This window comes from Drosophila tropicalis, unplaced genomic scaffold, assembly GCF_018151085.1.
Source record: "Drosophila tropicalis isolate 14030-0801.00 unplaced genomic scaffold, ASM1815108v1 contig_867, whole genome shotgun sequence".
Taxonomy (NCBI): domain Eukaryota; kingdom Metazoa; phylum Arthropoda; class Insecta; order Diptera; family Drosophilidae; genus Drosophila; species Drosophila tropicalis.
The window spans coordinates 1,990,592-2,011,734 of NW_027173362.1; the positions used below are offsets into that span (position 1 = coordinate 1,990,592).

Sequence of the window (21,143 nt, forward strand, 5' to 3'; positions counted from 1 at the left end):
GTGCTGTCGACGTACATACAAAAATATATATATACAAAATATGTATATATATATATACATATATGTAGGTATCTGGACTTGGATTCAGACTCGGAACTTCAATTCTGTTGACTTTTCCGCACAGCCGAGGCGTGAAAATATAATAACACATTTTTGTTTTTAATTATATTTTTGTCTCTCTCTATCTCTTTCTCCATGGCATTTCTATCTCTTTCTGACTGACTTAATAAATGCAAAAGTGAAAGGTTTTTGTTTGTTTTTGTGTGCAAAAAATTAACCAAAATTTTTCATAGTCGTTAGCGAAATTAGACTGATCATCTAGGCAATTTGCCATCAATTACCTAGAGAGCTAGTCATTGTCGTCTGACTCATGGGCCAGGTCTGAAAACAGAGCTCTTTGTCCCATTGTGCCTCACTGTTCGGAGTGAGTTGAGTTGAATGCACTCTAAAGTCGAGGCAACCTTATATGGAGGTTCTTTCACCAATCTAGAGAAACTCAACTCTTACAAAACAACTTTGTATTCCATATAAAATTAGCTTAATGTCCTACAGTTCTCTTTGAGATTACTTCTCCGATCTGTCCTTTAATCCTTGGGAATCGATTGCTTTTTGTCATTTCGCTAAAGCTAATCTTTGCTCGCTTTCAGCTGGCTCCACCTTAATGCCAGTCAATATTTGTTTGACCTAGACAGGAAATCTATTGGGAATGAGAATAACGATCATAATGATAACCAAGTATTTCGAAAAGTGACTAATTTTCCATGTGTAAACACTTTTCATTGCTCACACAATCCGAATCCGACAGAGAGTGGTATTTGTGGTGTGTGGGAGCTTTGAAATGAAGCAAACTGAAGTGTATTGAATTATGAGTTCGGGTTATTTACCTCCAACTAACCAGCCTCTTCCCACTCACCCCACTCTCTCTTTGACTCGCTCCAAAAGCAATTGAATCCAATCCCAATCTCTAGGCAAAAGATCAATGATAATGTTTATTGAGTAAATATAACACATTCCGTTTGAATTGTCATGCGATAATTACGCTTTTCAAAATTCGATAATAGGCCTCATTCAGGTTTTTTTTTTTTTTTTTTGTATTCCTCAGATTGCCAGCTTCCTTATGTGAATTCGAATTTGAAATTGAATTTCTGTTAAAAGATGATGATGACAGCAATTCAAAGGTGGTCAAGGGGATCGAAGGCTTGTTAATCTTTGGGTCCCCCCTAATTGTTTGATGAGTTTTCAGTTTATTTCTTTCGTTACCAATTGAGTTGAGAGAAAAGTGATAATGATGCCAAACGTCGATCATTGAAAATGAAATCGAACAAATTCACACAAACTTTGTTGATAATATTGAAATCTGAATTTTAGTATCGGCGATAGTTCTATGGCCATTCCAAGTGGTAGCACATCATCGTGTTCATCCTGCCACCTTTCAATGTTTTACAATGGACCTCGGGCCTTAAGTGCTTAACAAGCTACTTTCCCACTTCAATTTGAATGTACTAAGGCAAAAAAAAAGGTAGCCAAATGACAATGAACCGCGCTTTGTGTTATACAAATGAATGGACATCATTGCTCAGTGCTCGGTGCTAGCTAAGTCTACCACAAATGACAGTGCACCCGGGCCATTAGCAATTATATGCAGAGGGAAAAAAGAAACACCAAACCAAACGCAAATCCCTCTAAGGTCACGTTTTGGCACTGTGGGTGGGAACAGCGAACGGGGGAGAAGCATGATGAGGGGAATATTCACCAGAAAATCCCCACTCGAAATAAACAACAAACAAAACACAGCAAATTAATAATAAAGCACATAAACTTCTCCCGGTTCAACCAACCACCCAACCAGCCAAAGGTCCTTCTGTGTTAGTTTGTTTCATATCAGCCAAAGGATAATTGCGACAATGTGGCTGCACTTACACGTGTCATCATCATCATCAGCAGCAGGAGTAGCTTGGGATCGACATCATCAGTAACTTGTTACGCACTTGCCCAACATCCCCCATCCTGGCCTTCAGCAAGGACCATCAACCCTCAACGGGCGCACCAGAGACCAAGAGACCGAGAGAACTCGGGCTTCGTCACAATGTTAACATTGACTTTTACATGTGTTGCGTTCTGTTAAACACTCGTTTATCCCATTATTAAGGCCGATGAATAGCTATCCGGATAGATGTGCCGCCAATTTATAGACATTTATGGCGAAATCAGATAATAATGGATTACTTACTGGACTTATTATTTCAGTTGTTAAACTGAAAGCGACCAACAAATAGCCAACTTAGTTCCTTCCATTCGAATAGCTCACTTTGTTTTTAACAAATATCTTTTTTGAGAGGTAAATTATAAGTATAACATTTGAATGATTAACTAAATTTACACAATTTCCTTCATGAATAATTTGATAAAGAGTAGATACTAAAACTGATGCTCTCTAAATGGAATACTTGATGTGATTTGAGTGATTTTTGTTGAACATTCATTTGTTCACTAGATCATTTGTTTGGGTTTCTTTTTCGTGGTCCTTAATCCCTTTACACAGAGAATAGAAATATAATTGACTACATATACTTACTTGGATCTAAGTTTAATTACTTTGTAAGCATATTAAATGTTAGTCGACCATCAAGATTTTAACTCATACTTGAGATGATAGAAATTACCAACATTAGTTGAATAAATCTCATTTTTGTAGTACGACAAATGAGTCAATGAACAAGTGAAGAAATGAGTCAGTGATTAAGCGAGTTAATCAGTGACTTTTGGATTGTATTCTTCTCTAGTCTTACCCTTACATTTTCAAAGGACGAAAAGGGTTTGAACTACAATAAGTTTCTAAAGAGATAATAAGACCTTCTTGAGATTAAAAGGCGAAAAGATCCTTATCAGATGATTATATGGACACTAGAAACTAGTTTCTGAATATTAATGTCCCTTAAAATGAATATATTCGCCTCCTAGCTGTACGATATCTAAATCAAAATCACTGTGAAGTTACGGAAAGGTTACTTAACATTTGTGATTTTGTCTTTATTCTCTCTCTCACATTTTGAATTTTTGGTCTAAACTGGAGAAATTGGTAAGAAAGGTTAAATTTTATTTGCAAAAGTCTTCCAAAGGAAAGTAAAAAGTTGCTTCTCAGCTTTTATAAGCATTTTGATCTTAGCCTTGAACTCATTTTGTTTTACTTTGGTATTGTTTTCGCTTTCTGCCATTTCACGCTCTGTTAACCAAATTTCCGTTTGGCCGTAAGTCCATTTGTTAGAAAAACACATACCGAATGCTAAAATTTGACATTTTCATTGTTTTGACGGCAAAGGGTTGTGAAGACACAAAAATTAGGCGTGGCATCGGCCCTGGCCACCGATTATGCAATTAGTTTAAATAGTTGTCCGCCTTTCTGCTTGTTTTGTCCCTGGCTTTGATAGATGGTTAGAGACACTTTCTAGGTGATTGATGAGGTTTGTCCAGTCAAAAAATCTTCCTTCAAGAGAGAAGGTTGGGGATGGAAACTGTTATGTGTCTGCTCTTTTATCTATTTGTGCGTGTGTGTGTGTTTTTTTCTTTAAAACTAATCCACACTTTCATCTGGCATATTTTTTCAATTATAATCAAGTCCAAATAGAAGCTAAAGTGAAATCCGCCAATACAATTGACATTATAAATCGCATTTCACGCTAATTTGCAACAACAAGTGCTCTCTGCGACTCTAAATGGGAAGGAGGAGGGCCAAAACATTGCCCTCAACAAAGGCAACAAAAGCGTCTTTGGCTTTGAGTGTTTTTCGAAAATTTTTCACTGTGAAAATAATTTACAATTTCGCTTCCTGATGGTGTCCCCAGAGACGGAGTCGAAAAAAAAAAAAGAAACCAACCACGGCGAGGGCAAAAGCGATCTGGGGGAAAATTAATTTTATAGATTAGAAAACATTCATTCATTCATTCATTCATTCAGTCGCATTCATTGTCGGTTGAGGGGTTCGGGTAATGTCGTGTGCCCACGCCTTGGGGGGCGCAATGAGCCTTGTCATTCCCAATGTGACTGTGACTGTGAACGTGAACTTGGACCGGCCTTAGTCTGGTTCGCACCTGGCCGGGATTCATTCTGTTGCACTGTCTCCCTGTCTTTGGTCCTGACTCTTCACAATTATTGAAAGAATTGTCAGCAAATTATGGTTTTATAATGGTCTCCCAGCTGGAGTCGATACTCTACTGGTTGGAGTAAGTTAACTTGCCAACTTGATCCACGAAAATAAATAAATAAAATAAAAGTTGTGCACTTTTATACGAACTGTGTTGCAATTTTGGGGGCGTGGCGCCACGCGGCGTCGCCTGGTACACTGAATTCGTTGCATGCATTTGACACTTCAATTGGTAACGAAACACGCAGTCAGCGGTGAAAAAAAAGGAGAAAAAAAACACAAGAAAAAATTAGGTGAGAAAGGAATCATAGCAAATTTCGAAATACTCTTTATAGTAAGGACATAAATATATATAAAGCAAAAAGATTTAATTAGCCGCTAAAAAAAAAGCTTTAAATACTTAAGAGAACTTTCTTTGGAAAAAGCAGCCACACTTTTTTGTTGCTCTGTTTGCAGCATTCAAAAAGGCAGCCACACTAATTAAGCTATATTATTCTAATGGAAATTAGATACTAATGTTATGATGGTGGAGCAAAAAGTGTATCAAAAATCTGTCTCAACTTTGCCAAATGTTGCCCCAAAGTGACGGAAATTTTTGGGGTACCTGCAGTTTCGTATACACGCAAATCAGACAATTTGTATCCAGCGGTGAATATAATTGAAAAATGATTGGTTTACCATTAATGAAAATGATGATGACAACGACAACAACAGCAACAGCAATAGCAACGGCAAGTGTGTCAAAGGCAGTGACATTGATTGTTAGTTGCCGTTGGTATTACAACGTGACTGCTGTCAAACGCAGTTTGGGCACCTGCGAAGGCTTCTTCATCCGCAAAAACCATCTTCCATGCATCATCAAGAGGTAAAATGAGACAACTTCAACTACATTTTGTGGTCACTTATTCAAGTTCTAGCTGAGCTAAGTATGATTGATCAATTGAATTAGTGTTTGCAGTCCAACAGAAGAGGCAATATGCGAAAGGATTCGAATGGTTTTTGGTCAACTAATTGTAGATCCCTAGCTCAAGTTACACACGGAATATTTTCTCACAACTTGCCAAGGACTTTAAGTCGTTCCCCTGGTGCCCTTGTTCGTGGCCAACAGATTTACAACCACCCGCCCACTCATTTACTCACTCGCTTAGTTGCTCGTAATCTGTGTCATTTGGCCGGGCTCCTCAAGCCCAGAATTCACTTCTGGCCCGGCATAGCATCACGTCCAGCAAGGAATTCCTATTTGCGCCTAGCTTAAACGGAAGACGAGAAGAGAAGGCATGAAGAGCCAGTGAAGGAAAGGAACTCGAAGCATTATTGGCGTTTAGGACTTATTAACATTAAATCGCTTTCCCCCAAAGCCAAAAGGGCGAGAAAGCACAAGACTAAGAGAGAGAGAGAGAGAGTGAGCTAAGGAAATTGGAAATTCTTTCGTTAATTCTAATAAGATTATTAGTTTCCCAACTCTCTTCATCGTTTCTCATCTCACCCTTGGTCGCTTTGGTACTTTGTGGCTTGTGTATTTTGACACCTTCAGATCAAGGTCCAAATAATCAGAATTTCAGATGTTTGCGGTTGTAACCAGGGGTTACTTTGCGGTCGATTCATGGGAACTATCTATTTGGGAAAAGAATTGTTAATAAGGGTTGAGACGCTCTAAATCCAATAAGCATAAGTATCTGTGTGTGTGTGTGTGTGTGTCAGCCTGGATCCCTAGAGAGGCTAGCCAAGTGCCAAATGAATGAAATTAGCGAGCGTTAATCATAAACAAACTGAGGCCAGCAAACAGCTAGCCAGCTCGAAAGGGTCTCAGCAACCCCTTACATGCCATGTTTTTACACACCATTTGCCCAAGTAGTGCGTGATTCATCCAACACACAAAACAAAGAATAATAACAAATTGCAACAGTTCTCACATCGAGACCAAATGAATCTCCTTCGCTTTTTGGGGGGGCTCCTGCTGCGAGGACACGCGTCTCAGGGCAGACGTTCGTGTGCACTTGCCAATTTGATGATAACTACTCAAACCATAAAAAGATACAGAGAAAGAGAGAGAGAGAGAGAGAGAAAGAGGACAGATATGGACGACGAATCTCCAAGCCAACTTCTATCAAGCTGTGTGATGCAAAGGAACCCGTTGCCATTATTCCAACATGCATCCAAAATGAGTTATAGCTAAAAGACTTTAACTTTGTGTATAAAACATTACTAAAATCAAACGACTCGAGGTCAGGTTCATAAATTCTACACAGAAGATAAACAGGTTATCTTTTGACCTTCCTAAATACGAATCACACGAAAAGAAGAAAGTGCTCAACTAATTTGGAATCCACTAGAAACTGGCCCGTTAAGAAGAGAGTGTTTCACTTCTTTCTCATTTACAATTCTGCATTCTCCCAAAGCCCTTCTCAAGTCAAGGGACAACTGTACAGCCTTCTCTTTTATGTCCAGACAAAATAATATTTACCACACACACACACAGATGGACGAGTCAATTTCGAGAATTTACCCGCACGGCTAAACTCGGACAAAAGATCAGGCAGAGGAATGCAACTGAAACTGAAACTGCAGCAGCCTCTTTCGATGGCAATAATTAAAATATTGGTAACCAATCAAAGATTTTCAATGGTTAAGTCTGCCTGGCCATATTGATGAGGTTGCGATGAAGGATGGTAAGCAGGATGAAGGGCTCCAGGGTAGGCAGGACGCATATTTGTTCATTCGTGCTGCAAAATTGTGGAAATTGCATATATGCAACGAACTTCACCCTCGGCCTCTCTTTCTCCGCCGCTCTTACTATGGGGCAACAGGAGATAGAAGAAGCACTACAGGCTTTCAGGTGACATATTCATGTGTGTGTGTGTGTGTAGTGCATCTACCTGTCTCTGTGTGAGTGAGTTGGTTGGTGAGCGGTTGGGTGTTCGGTTCGTTGGTTGTATGGGTATTTGAGAGGATTTGTCGATGGCTTTGAGGTTTGCCTTTATTGGTTTACTTCATCAACTTGCACAAATGTTGAACAAGAGGCCAGAGATGAGGTGTGGAATGAGTTGAGCAGATGAACTGGGACTTGGTCTGCTCCAGGGACTGAGGTGGGGTAAGCTGTGATGCCGCATTGGCGGCTTGAAGGATAGCAGAATGAAATTCGAAGCGTGTGGAAATTTCATAACAACTTCCATCGTGCAATATTCAATTGACATTCAAAGGTATTCAGCATTTCGCGGCATATTTTTTTTTCAAACAGAAAAAGTTGGGCATTTTCTTTTTTTAGATAGAGAGAGGAAGAGAGAGAGAGAGAGAGAGAGGGAGGAGGAGGCAAAGAGATAAGGCCTTTTGCAGTTTTGTTGGATTAATTTGTTGTGTGCGCCAACTTAAAAACGGAACTAAAGGCTTGACTTTGAGTCTAGTTTTAGCTCTATACATACATAGCTCTAGTATTAATGACCTTTGCTTGACATTGGCAACTGGAAAATTGCCATTGCTCAAGCTTTTCAACTATTAATTACAATTGAAATGATATTTTAAATGCATCATGATTAATGATGCGATTCTTCTAATTATTTCAATGACACTGGGTAGAGGGAGGGGTGGTAAGGGAGGAAATGAAATGACTTAAACGGGGAGGAAAGGTGGCTGAGTCTGGTTCTGTGCAATGCCAATGCCATCTATTGCATTTCGACTCCAATTCAAACAATTAACAATTAGAAAAATAAATATTTAGTAATCATCTTAAAAGTTACATATTCATGTCTATAACAAAGAAACAATCGAGCAGCAAAGCCAAATAGTTTAACAAAATAATACTTAATTATTAATTAGATTTGATCTTAATCAGTTTGACCAATTAAGTGAATCAGAAGATCATTTATAACAACAACAACACGAGTTGAAAGTGATGGGCCATTAAATTACTTATAACTGATTTGTGGCCTCCTCTTGGACGATTATTGTCAACCGAATGATGATACAGTCCATGAGTGGCGGAGGGAAACAATCTGCTAAATGATTACATCATATACTCAACTTGACCAATATCATCCATCCATTTGCCATTTGGCATTTACCCTCAGCCGCATCCATTGCCTCGTTTCTTCGATTTCAACAATTTTGTCCTTTTCCCTTTTCTATTCTCTCCTTCCTCTCTTTTTTTTTGTTTTTTTTTGTTTGCCATTTGCCCAATACGTTAAGAATCACGATGTCAATTTGCTGATTGAAAATTTACGAGTATTATTATATACGTACGTACACGTATGTATGTCCTTTTCGGGGAAACAGAGGGGTGTACTGTCCGGTTTTATGGACAACAACCTCTAAGCATTTGCGCTTGGACACTATTCCGTTGGATGCGCTTGAGTGGCACGCCTCCTTTGCCATCCTTCCACTTTATCCTTTAAACCGTCAACCATCCCCAAACAGATCAGCGTTTTATTTATTGAACTATAAAGTGAGTTGGTTGCCCAGCAAATTGAATGATAATGTGGTCGATAAAGATAACCGTGCGACATAAGGAACTTTCATATAAAATAGATCTGTGGATTGTCATCAGGGCCTTTGCAAGGATACTATAGATACAATCTTACAATTAATCATTTATATGGTTTCAATGACAAGACATTTCTTGGGAATAATTCGAAATTGGTCTCGATTTCATATCTTACATCCTCCACAGGATTCCTATCTATATTCTGCTTCTAAATAAATATTTGGAAGGAGTGACTTTTGACCATCCAACTGGGCTAACCAATTAGACCCACTTACTTTCGGCTTGTTTCTAGCCATGAATCCCGGTCACAATTTACATAAGAACGAAGGCCCAATGAATGGTTTCAATGAGGTTTTGTTTCCATAAGTTTCCATAAACTAACTTTACCAACAACGAGGATCTGGGTTCCAATACCAGATGTAGTTTTCGTCCAGCAATGAGACTAAAGTCATCATCATCGTTGAGGGAAAGTTTTTGATTAGCAGCAAACTCAATATTGAGAAAAATAAGGATAACCTTATGTAGTCGGTGGTTCAATGGAGACCTACTAAACCAAAATTCTGTCGTGCTCGAGTTCGAGCCCCGCGTAGGTGGAGTTTTCCCCCGATGAAGCAATACTGAAAGGTAGTTCCGTCGAGGATAATGGAGACGATTGTGGATAACGAATAATGTAGGATAACCTTTTTGAAGGCAAACTTGGGGTCCCAAGTTAATTGTGTGGAACTTTTAGGATCTAGATCTAGGATCTAGAGATCAAATTGTGGAGCTGTCACTGGCTCGATTCCTTTATCGCTCGAAATCCTTTTTTATTGAACTCACAGTTAAAGATAGTAACAGAGGACAATGTTGGATACTATTCACTCTGGACAGACATAACAGACATTACTAAATGACACAGCTTGAACGAAGAGACTTGGTCCAAGATAGAAGTTTGACATTCTTTACCGTCGGCTCTAAAGCTTCTCATTCATATCTGAAGGCTAAGCTTAAACTAAAATGATTCATTATATGCCAAAACTCTTAATACAAAAACATAAAACCGAATATTAATGTGGCTTACTGAACATAAATACATAAATATTGTTGCACATTTAAGATAGATGCATAGAATGCAAATGGATTCTAATAACTTAAATGGTGCAGTCATTTATTTTACTAGGAAATGCTTATTCCCTAGCAATATCAACATGGAGATATCGATCTCAAAGCATGGTGTCAAAGAGATCCAATCCAAGCCTAAAGTCCGAGTGTAGAAACTGGCAGAAAAAGGCGGATGAGCTAGTAATCTTTAAAGCGCTGCAAAGTGGCTAAGACGATATGTTGACGTTACAATGGTAACAGAACCTCGGAACTTGTTAGCTTATGTTAGACTTAGAAGGACATCTCAAGACTGTCTGAGGGTATCGAAAAACAATGGCCAATTGGATAAAGAATATCCCAGAAACGGTGTTCCATGGTCACTGACACAGAAGTCTATGAGTCTATCAGCACAGTGGCGCCGACATTGGACTGGACGGATTCCTGAAACTCCTAAACAATAGTTTGTGGTTTTAAGAATAGAGTACCCGGTCAACCTAGTGGACTCTGGAACTTGTCTGCACTCAAATCTACCTATTTACGGCTTGTCTAGTTTGTATTTGATTAACAAGAATCAATATGTTAATAATGTGAAAGAAGCCAACACATATCATACATATAATACTTATGTACATTCACTTGCATAAAAAAAGAGAAAAAGATGGATAGAGGAGGTGTGTGTGTGTGTGTGCCAGTGGCACCTAAACTCAATTCCCTCACGTCATTCAGTTGGCTACCAAAACTGGAAAGTGAATTTCCGTTTTGAAAATTTATGGCATTTCCTATTTTGATTTCCGCACTCAAAATGAACTGAGATGGATAGATGGATGGATGGATGATGATGGCATGGAATGGTTGCAATGGTTAGGTGGTTGTATGTGAATGGAATGGGCTGGATGGAGGTGGATTTTGGGGCCATTTTTCGGGGTATCATAATGACGATTGAATTTGGGCTCCAGGCCCGATAACCGAAGGGCGATGGCAATGAAGAGATGGATAGAGAGAGAGAGAGAGAGAGAGAGAGAGAAAGAGACAGAGAGAGGGAGAGGTGTCTTGTTTGGGACCGACTGGCAAATTGCAAAATGATATAATTCAATGAGAGTTGATTAAATTATCACAGAAGAGGAGTCGAAACAGGGCAGAAGGAAGCAAGCGCTGACGCACCGGACGAAACGCTTTACCAAAAACAAGGGATTGGGGTAAGGGCCTCCTACAGAAGGCGGATGAAATTGTTGTTGCTGTTGTTGTTGTTGTTATCCCGCCTGTGTGTGCCTTGTTAATGAAATTTTCCGCTCCTTTAGCAGCCGACCCGGCTCCATTTTCTCTCTTGCACACAGTGTTCGTGTGTGTGTGTGTGAGTGTGAGAGTGTGTGTGTGTGTGTGTGCTGCTATTTATTATTGCAAATTGTTGTTGCTGTTGGTACTGCCTTTTGTCTGTTGTTGCAACTGATGATGATGACGTTGATGTTGCATGATGAAATAACAAACCGGATTAATTTGATTTCGAAGTCAGGCCCAGGCCCAAGTCGAATCTGCCCGTCTACTCCCCGCTTCCTCTGGAGTATCCCCCACCGGCCTGCCTCAATGTTGCCTTGACTTGATTCGCTCTCTTCTCCTCGACCATCGCTTAACCTGCCTTTGCCTTTATCTCTGCCTCTGCCTCTGCCACTGCCCCTGGCTGTGCCTTGGCATTGCTCTTCCTGTGGATATTGTGTCAGTGTGTACACTTGAGCATGTGTATATCTGTATATAGAGTATATGTATATAGAATATATCCCTAGGTGTGTAGGTGTGTGTTGCTTACGAAATTAATTTGGCAGCAAGTTGACAGCACTTAAAAAACATTTGGCAGGTAATTTGACACACACTAATTGTAAGAAAAGATTCCTTCAAATCTCATGAAATTCATCCTTGAGCAAAGGACATACAAACCCTCTTGCGAATCGAAGGTGGCTTCTCTTCATAAACACTTTGAGTCTTAGGATAAAACTTTTTGCAGCAACTGTTGGATACTTTCAAAAGGATGCAAAACTATTTCTACAAAACGTAGAAAGATCTAGTCGAATCTATATATATATAATGGCAAATTCCAAAGGATTCCACATTATCAGTCAATTAAAAATATATTTAATACATAGGTATTATAATTAGTATAATGAATCCAATTACTTTAGCCAACTCTTTTGTTCCTCAATTACTTAACAAGAAAAACTATCACCTTAAGGCTGATCTAAAATGAATAAATTTCCGAAATGAAAAACTTAAATCATTGCCAAAGAAGAAAAGAAGAAAAAAAGGAATCACCAACGAATCGTTGGCCAAAAATTTGTCGTAAATTTTGTGGGACGCAACTGAACTTTCTGTGGGGAGGAGCTGGGAAGTGAGCCCAGAGGCTGGCTGAGTGGCTGACTGTTCCCTACTTCATTCTTGCAGATTTATAACCTTAGCCAAGTGGCAGAAACGTCATTTCATTTTTTTCTCATCCAAAAAGAAAGACCCCTAGGAGGGCAGGGCGTAAAAGGGAGTGAAGAAAAACCTGACACAACCAAAAGCCAAAGTATTTTATCTTCGTTTGTCGGTGCCCACTTAAACCAAGCCAAACGATTTGTAGCGTTATGGAGGGAAATCCTTTAAATCGTGCCAAGAATTGAAGAGGAGCAGCCGCGGCAGGACCATCAGTTGGGGCCAGGAGCAGCAGAAAGAAAAAAATGTGTCGCCGTCATGGTGCAAAAGGCATACCAAAGTTGCCCACTTTCTCCTCTTGCTCATCTTCATCTTCTTCTGCTTCCCTTCCACCACTCTCTACCGCCCTCTTGCCCTTGCTAGTCATTCCTATTTTGCATATTTTGCTTTTTATATTATAAATTTTCATAGAGGAACTGGACGAAGGGGCAGCCACTTCACTTGGTTTGCTCCCTTCTGTCGACTTTCGCCACTCCACCAACCCACTGGCTTCCCTTCCTCCAGCGATGGGCTGCGTTTTCTCCTCGTTTTTCTTTTTTTCTACCAACTTTTTTGTTGGGCACATGACTAATAGCAGAACTAAACGATTTGATGGACCAGAAAAATGATGACTTCTTTTTCAGTCTTTGGGTTTTTTTTTTTGGTTTGGGTGGTAAGAGCGAGAGAGGGGGAGAGAGAAAATCAAAAAAGTAGAGGGTGATGATTCCTTGTCTGCAGAGGGTTGAAGTCAAAGTTAAATCCTTTTTCATACCCTGCCTCAAGGGTATATGGCATCGAGTAAAGTGCGACCTTTTTCCATCCTCTTGATAGTTTTTTGGTTGTCTTCTCTGAATAGAGAGTATTTCAAAGTCGTTGGGCCTCCTTCTTGTGTGTGTTTTTTTGTTAAGTGTGCTCGTTGTCCTGTTGTCGTGGCAAATCCTTTTATTGTGACAGTTGTTGTTGCCGCTGCTTCTGGTTTGCCTTTTGTGATCAACATTTAATGTTAAGAATCGGTTTAATGTTTTGGAAGATAATCTAATTTGGTCACTTATATGCGAATATGCGAATATATGTATATTATTTGCCATTCGCCATTTGCCATTATGTGTGGAGAGACCCAGACACACACACACACACACACACACACACACAAAGGCACACCCAAGTCCATGTTGGTCATGTTGTCATCGCCTGGCCAAGATACAAGATACCTCATACACATACATACATATATGTATGTAGATACAATTCGAGAAGTGGGTGCCATCTTTGTCGCTTAAGCGTTTTCATAGTCCGAGTATTAGCATTTAAAAAACATTCAATTTACATTTCTCCCCCCTTTGCAGCGTTTCCAATTTGAATGGGTTTTCCACTTTTTTTTTTCCAATTTGCATGGCTGCTCATGGCCATATGGCCGAGAATCTAAAAGAAAGGGATCGATTAAAACAAAGAGACTGAGCGGAGAGGAGAATAATTTAGCCCAAGACTGAAAGATATTTCGCCTATCATAAAGCCCTTATCTTATTTTCATTCCTAATCAATGTCAACTCTTTAATTTGGAACTCTTGCTTACAGGTTTGGTTCCAAAATCGACGTGCCAAATGGCGGAAGACGGAAAAGGTGTGGGGCGGCAGCACGATAATGGCTGAATATGGATTATACGGAGCAATGGTGAGGCATTCATTGCCCTTGCCGGACACCATATTGAAATCGGCCAAGGACAACGATGCAGTGGCACCCTGGCTACTAGGTATGGAGCAGAAATGTAAATGCAACAATCATATCGAACTTTCCAACACTTACAAATGTTAACTAACCCAACACATTAAACACGCTTACACTCACCCGCTCACCCGCACACTCGCACACAGAGCTTCTTTTGAACGAAGATCTAAAAGAGTTTTTAATTAAATTTTCCAGGGGGATTATAAAATAGATAGCGAATAAAGCGTTGGGAAAATTGTGAGCATATTTGGCGAACGAATCGTCGAATCTCTCACACTATTTTGTCTTTATTTTGTCATATGTTTGGTACATTTCGACGAAATGACTTTGCGGATTAGCAGGCAGCCGGGCAGGCATTGGAATGAGAAACGGGGAACAAGTGCCCATCAGGGCTTCTGTGCGTGTCCATGGAGGGTGAATCCTCCGCTTCGATCCTTTTATTTGTTAATAATCGCTTAATAAATGCAAAATGCACACGCGAGACCAAACCGAGGAGGAGGGTTGGTTGAACTTTTCGCTTAGATCGAAGGGTGAGGCGTTGTCTGTTGACTGTTTGCCCGGTTACCAGTTTCGAATGGTATGGCGGGGAGTGTATGGGGGGCAATTCTTATTTTATTTTGGCATTTATCGCTTATCTATTGTCCCATTGTTTGTGGTACATATACATATAAGTTCACTTCCTTTCTTCCCAATCCCAATCCCAGTTGAGTGAGCTCTTTTTCTTTTCACAAATTAATTTCAAAGTATTGGGCCGTTAAGTGGCTTAACGAGGATTTAGATAGGAAACACTTTGTGGGTGGTGTGGCGAAATGTTCTATCTCCCTCTCTCTCTCTCGTTCGGTGCGAGCGTGTGCTTTGGGTATTTATTGAGTGATTTTAATTAAGTTTAACTTGTCAAATTAGTTGGCAATTTCATTAAGACGACATGATTTAGATGAAAAATATTATTAGAGTTTATTAAAACTTATGCAAAATGTTTTATCAATCGTTTAAACAGTACACAAAGCACCTGAGAGACCTTTCATTTTGAGATTCTCTTTCTCTTTGGAGAAGATCTCTGGACTAAAACTCCACTTTCACTAAAACTCTTCGTCCATGGCTGTCTCCCTCTATAATTGTATCGTTGTCTCTTTTTAGGCATGCATCGGAAATCTATTGAAGCTCAATCCGCTCTGAGGGATGACTCCGGGGTCAGTGATCATGAAGATTCCGCTGGATCGAAATCGGCGCATTCGGATGAATTGCGTGCCCTGAGCTCATCTACCGAATCTCTGAATGTGGTCAGTCCAGCGCCAAGCAGTTGTCCGACAACAGTTTCAACAGCGCCGCCAACATCAACCACGCCGCATGGCAGCAGCGGCTATGCGGCAGCCTCCTCGGCTGCAACCACGCCCACTGGTGGCGGGAATACCAATAGCTCGGGCTCACCGCCCATTGAGATGAGTTCTCCGTCGCCGCAGCAATCGCATGGACACTTTATGGCCAGCAGTGGAGCAGTGGGACAAACTGCGCCAACACCAAGCTATCATCCATTGTTGGATGCAGCCAATGCGGCTGGAGCTGGGGCAGCTGCCTCAAGCAAAGATTTCCACTTGATTATGAATACTGCAGTGGCAGCAGCTGCAGCAGCCGCACACCAGCAGCAACAGCAACAGCAACAACAGCAGCAGCAACAGGTGACATCGCATCACTTGGCTGCTGCCCTAATGGAGCACGATCCGGATGCGTTCAGGTGAGTAACATTAGTTTCCGTCTTTGATAGATTCTATATATGTATTCCTCACTATCTTAGAAACAATTCAATTGCCTGTCTGCGCGCCAAGGCCCAGGAGCATCAGGCTCGCCTCTTGAACAACGGCGGTCTCTTCCTGCAAGTGCGAAACTTTGCGGTTGCCCAAGCTCAAGCCCAGTGTGATATGCTCAAGAACGAGGAGGAGTACAATAACAACAGCATTAAGTCGCCTCCAGTGCCTGTTGCTGGTCCTGGTCATGGCAACGGTCCTGCCGCTGCTTCCCCTCATCCGGCGCTTTCATCATCCATTGCAGTTGGCAATCGGCATTTGATTAAAATGGAGCTAAACTCTGCAAATAGTGAAGATGTGTGACATCCAACGCGATAATAATGACGCGTATTAAACGATGCAATGATCTCTTACCTTAATCCCGAACACAAGCTACCCACTTAGCTTACTCCCTTTCCACACACCCGACAACTGCTCAGATGAGACACCAATTTTTTTTTTAAATCATATTTTAAACCTACCGAATAAGTTCATTTTAGATGTAAAGAAAATTATATATGGGAAAAATAACAATATAATATTTTTAATAAATATTCTAAATAACTTTTTTTTCATCAAATGAATGAAATATTATTATTGTTTGACCGTTACTTTAAGTGTGGTTGCCAGACTGCGTCCGCTAAACTGTTATACTGGCAGTAAAGTTATGAATGATAGATGGCGCCACAATAGTCCTAAGGGTGCGAGTAATAGTCCTAAGGGTGCGAGTAATAGTGCTAAGGGTGCGAGTAATAGTCCTAAGGGTGTGAGTAATGGGGCTCTGTTAATAAAAAATAGGGTGCTTTATATTTCGTTTTCCAATCCTAGACTGAATTATTATTATTTTATAGTTTTACACTGGATCTCTTGTAAAACTTGGCAAGACGCTTTGACCGGATTCCAAATAAACGTTTATATATTTAAGACATTTTGGACATATTATTTCCAAGCAGTCACCAAGAGAAATATTTCAATACATTGATTCACAATCTCTTTTCTCATCTTTCAAAATTGACTTTGTAAATTTTCGGAAATTTTAGATCAATTTTTTTTTAGAAATGTTGGCAAAGCGGGCTGAGCCGAGTGTCCACAATGTCCATGTGCCCTGCAAACCTGGCTTCTTCCACAAGAGATGCGAACTGCTGCACATGTTGCCTCTGGTGCCAATATTGCGGGAAATTTTCGATCTCTTTGTGTGGGGTAATGAGAGTGAGTGCATCGCTTTGACAGACGTCCTGGATTGCCTGCGATCCATGGGCATGGATCCTAGCCAAGACTGGTTACTGGCCAAGATGGAAGAGTTTGTGTATCGTGAGCGTAATCCTTTGGCTGGCGGTACAATGCCCAAACGCGTTAATTTTGAGCTAGTTTTGACATTGTACTGCTGCCTGGCCAGTTCACCAGAAACGAATGGAACTGCCAGCCGCGAGGAAATGCTCAAAAGCCTGCGACTGTATGATAAAGGAAAATCGGGTAAATTGGCGTATGCGTTTCTTCGAAAATTGTTAATGACAATGGGCAATGATTGCTTAACCGAGTCGGAAGTATTTCATTCACTCAATTCCTGCTCGGATCCAGCTGGAAATGTGTATTATGAGAAACTGGTCGATCAAATGTTTATGCGAGATATGAATGCTGAGGAGAAATTGCATCAATCAAAGATCTATCTGCAAGCAGTGGGTCGCAATGCGATGGACATGGATATGTCGAAAAGGGATGACTTCATCGATGCATTGCGGCATGCGGATCCACAAAAGACGGGATTTATACAGCCCAAACGATTGCTCGATCTCTTGAATAGCAGCGAAAGTCAATTCTCATACGACGAACTTGACCAGCTCACCAAAAGCATGCACGATGTGGCCCATAAAAATCTTGGTATCGACTATAGACGATTTCTTAAGTTCATTATGAATGATTAGAAATGAAGAAATCGAGCACATTTCACTTTCACTTCAAACAATTTTTTTCAATTTCTTCTTTCTCTTCATTTTTTAAACAAACCATCCTTTTAAAATGTAATAATCGTTAAAATTTGCCAATACAAAATTTGAGTGAAACCGCATATAAAGCACCCTATTTTTTATTAACAGAGTCGTAACGGCAAGCCATACGGCAACACTGTACCATTTGGGCCCGAACCGGCCACACTGCACAAAAATGTTGATTTTAATTTATATTTTTTTTTTTTTTTTGTATTAATGCATCATTTCTTTATTGCATTCAATAATAAAAACGAAGCTAACAGACTGATTAGTGCTTTAAGCATTAACTGTGATTTAAGACCATTTACTCGAAATGCCCCGCAGTGGAACGCCCGCAGTGGGAACGGGAGCAGGTGAACCCAGTTCCCCAGTTCAGAAAGTCTGGAAGCCAGAATGTAAGTAAATATAAGTCCAAATTGAAATTGGAATACTCAAATGGGTCTCACACAGTATATAAAATCCAATTGGAGGCACCCACTCCCAAGCCGTTGTTATGCCAACGTCTTCAGCGGATTGCCGATCCTCAAGATGCAATTGATGAATCAGCCAGACGCCTTTATGGCAAGGAATACCACGGCATAATGGGCCATGCCGAAGCGGAACAATTGTTATTGGGAGGAGGAGGAGGAGGAGATAATACGCAGGAGAGTAACTATTTAATACGTCGCAGTCCCACAGCGGATGGCTACTTCACCCTGAGTCTTCTTTACAATGGCAAAGTCAAGCATTTTAAATTGTACCACAAGCCGGGCTGTGGCCACTATTTAAGAGAGGAGGTCAAACGATTTGATACCATTTATGACATGGTGGCCGATGGCCTCATCAATTTTCATATGCAACTCCATGCCAGCCCAATCATTCAGCAAATCAATCAGCAAACCAAGAACTGTTACCAACAAAGCCCCTACATGACCCTTAACAAGCGCAAACTTCGCGCTCTATCCAGTGAACTGAAGCGAAAAACCGAAGAAGTGTCCAAGGAAAAGGATGAGAAACCCAAGCCCTTGGATCAACTGCAGCAGCAGCAGCAACAACAATCAGAATCTGCACAGCCTCAGGCGGCGCAGGCCGGTCTGAGAATACGCAAGAGCATTGCCTTGGATGCGGATCCCATGCCATTGATCTATGAGAAAGTGCATAACTTTAAGGTGCACACCTTCAAGGGTCTCAATTGGTGTGAGTTTTGTGCGAATTTCCTATGGGGATTCACTGCGCAAGGTGTTAAGTGCGAAGCCTGTGGATTTGTGGCCCACAGCAAGTGCTCAGAATTGGTTCCGCCCAAATGTGTTCCCGATCTGAAGCGTATACGAGGTGTCTTTGGCACTGATCTGACCACCATGGTCCAGTTGGACGTGCGCCATCAGATTCCGTTTGTGGTGCGACGATGTGTGGAGGAGGTGGAGGCCAGAGGAATGCTTCAGGAGGGTATATATCGTGTCTCTGGCTTTGCCGATGAAATCGAGGCCCTCAAATTGGCCCTCGATCGTGATGGCGAGAAGACTGACATGTCAGAGGCGGCCTATGGCAATGTCAATGTCATTGCTGGCACACTGAAGCTCTATCTGAGATTATTACCAGTACCATTGATCACATTCCAGGCATATCCCAGTTTCATGAATGCTGGCCGTAAGTATAGAGTACATTCAAGCCTTTTCCTTGCTGTAATGATCAATCATTTCACTTGCCATTTCTAGGTCAATCCAATCAAGTAGAGCAGATGCAGCTGATGTCAGAGGCAGTGCGTCATCTGCCTCCAGCTCATTATAGCTGTTTGCAATACATGTTAGAGCATTTGAAACGGTGAGCCATTGACTTGATTAACAATGCATTCATTGTTCACATCTGTGTCACATCTCAAGTGCATGGATATGATTCAGTTATACTCCTCCTACTTGAACAAAGAAAATCTGACGAGATTAGCGGGCTGATATAGTGTTTGTCATAGGGCATATTGATTATATTGGATAGTTTTTGCTTAGACTAATAGCAACTTACATAGTTTAATAATAATTCTCTGAAAAACCAATTGGATGAATGGGAAGAGTTTCTTTTATGTAGTCATAACTCTCTGTATCCATGCGAAGGTGTGACATAAGTTATATAAAAACGAATACTGATTGATTTTGTTGTATTACAGTGTGGCCTCCCATTACGCCGTGAATAAAATGAATGAGCACAATTTGGCTACTGTATTTGCGCCCACATTGATAGCCACGCCACAGCATATGACGAATCTCACGGAGGAGATATTCATGCTCTCCTCATTGATTCAACATTGTGAGACAATATTTGCCTGAACAATGTGAAAGCAAAGCCGGATATTTGCCTTGAAGGCAGCTAAGGAAATGAAAAGAAGAGGGAAAGAAAGATGGAACGTCCCTTGTTTGTCTCACTCTTACACCGATGTGGAGAAGATCTTAATTTAGTTTATCTTTATATAGATATATATATATTTTTTTATATTTGTATTTATTTATTAATTTAATCTATGTCTACCACCCAATGATTCCACCAAAAACAAGTCTAGAATTTTAAGATAATGATTTTGAAAATCCTTAAAACGCAAATTGTACGAATTTATCGAATTTGGAAACCATTTACAAAATGTATTTTGAAGAAACGTATTATATAATATACCGATTTATATTTATTGAACTAAACGTGATATTTTTATTGTTTTCAATTAGCATATGCCTTTTGGCGGGACCCAATTCTTAAAGTATTTCAATCATAGCAGGCCAAAAACTTTGCTTCAAATCGGTTTTTCAAGCTTAATTCGTGCTAAAAGTAGTGTCATCTATAAAAACGTTTAGTTCGAATTCTGTTGGATTTGGATAGTAAGTTGATAGCGCAGCATAAGATTCAAGTATGAGTAAGCGAGAGGCAACACCGACAGATGGTGGGCGCGGATCTTCCATGGATGTGAACGATCCTGGCAATAACGAACAGTTGTTTGAGAACACTAACCCCAGCGATGGAGTGATTAATGGTCCCAACATTTCGGCCATGTGAGTAGTTAAATGCAGGAATATAAGGCGAGTTGAATTAAGATACTCCATCTATCTGTAGTGCGGTTGTAGATGAGCCAGAGTGTCCAAATATTGCCATAAATGTGGTAGTTGACCCATTCAATGGGGAGCCAGCAAGCGTCAACTATATCGAATGGTGGGTCCCATCGGAACCCGAGAATGTGGATCCGAATGCACCAGTTGTGTATTCGTTTATGTTTTGGCGTCAACCCGACGGCAGCTATGACATGATTACGCTGGAAGAGCCGTTTACCGAGCAGGAAATAGCCGTGCGGGAAATTCTCATGGAAGATGGGCCGCTAATTGTCTTAACCGGTTCGAATGGTGAAGTCTATTACAATCCCGAGGATACGGTGACTCTGGATATCGACGATGATGTTCGTGTGTTTCTCATAGATCCTGGTGACAGTGTCTCTTGCTATGTGAACGTTGAAGGTAATGACACATTGGGTGTATTGCAGGAAGGATGTGGACAGGTTATTGATC

At 40.6% G+C, this 21,143-nt stretch overlaps 3 protein-coding genes across 4 annotated transcripts in view; all 3 read left to right on the forward strand.

The window, feature by feature from the left end:
* Positions 1–16,223, forward strand: part of Vsx2 (Visual system homeobox 2) — a 37,918-nt gene extending 21,695 nt beyond the window's left edge. Inside the window, exons 4-6 of one of the 2 annotated variants that reach the window (XM_068298589.1) lie at positions 13,713–13,902; positions 15,000–15,594; positions 15,655–16,223. In XM_068298589.1, the coding sequence (XP_068154690.1) occupies positions 13,713–13,902; positions 15,000–15,594; positions 15,655–15,967 (1,098 nt within the window). In that variant the 3' untranslated portion in view covers positions 15,968–16,223. The remainder of the gene's footprint in view (positions 1–13,712; positions 13,903–14,999; positions 15,595–15,654) is intronic. The other variant, XM_068298590.1, reaches the window with a different exon arrangement.
* A 352-nt stretch (positions 16,224–16,575) lies between these two features.
* LOC137583388 (myosin light chain 4) lies at positions 16,576–17,701 on the forward strand. Its single transcript, XM_068298372.1, has one exon. It carries the CDS (start codon positions 16,702–16,704, stop codon positions 17,563–17,565), a length of 864 nt encoding a protein of 287 aa, XP_068154473.1. The 5' UTR covers positions 16,576–16,701; the 3' UTR covers positions 17,566–17,701.
* A 72-nt stretch (positions 17,702–17,773) lies between these two features.
* Positions 17,774–20,288, forward strand: RhoGAP5A (Rho GTPase activating protein at 5A). The gene is made up of 4 exons (XM_068298371.1): positions 17,774–18,023; positions 18,079–19,254; positions 19,323–19,428; positions 19,766–20,288. The coding sequence occupies exons 1-4, from the start codon at positions 17,942–17,944 to the stop codon at positions 19,923–19,925; spliced, it is 1,524 nt and encodes a 507-aa protein (XP_068154472.1). The 5' UTR covers positions 17,774–17,941; the 3' UTR covers positions 19,926–20,288.
* Positions 20,289–21,143: the final 855 nt, after the last annotated feature.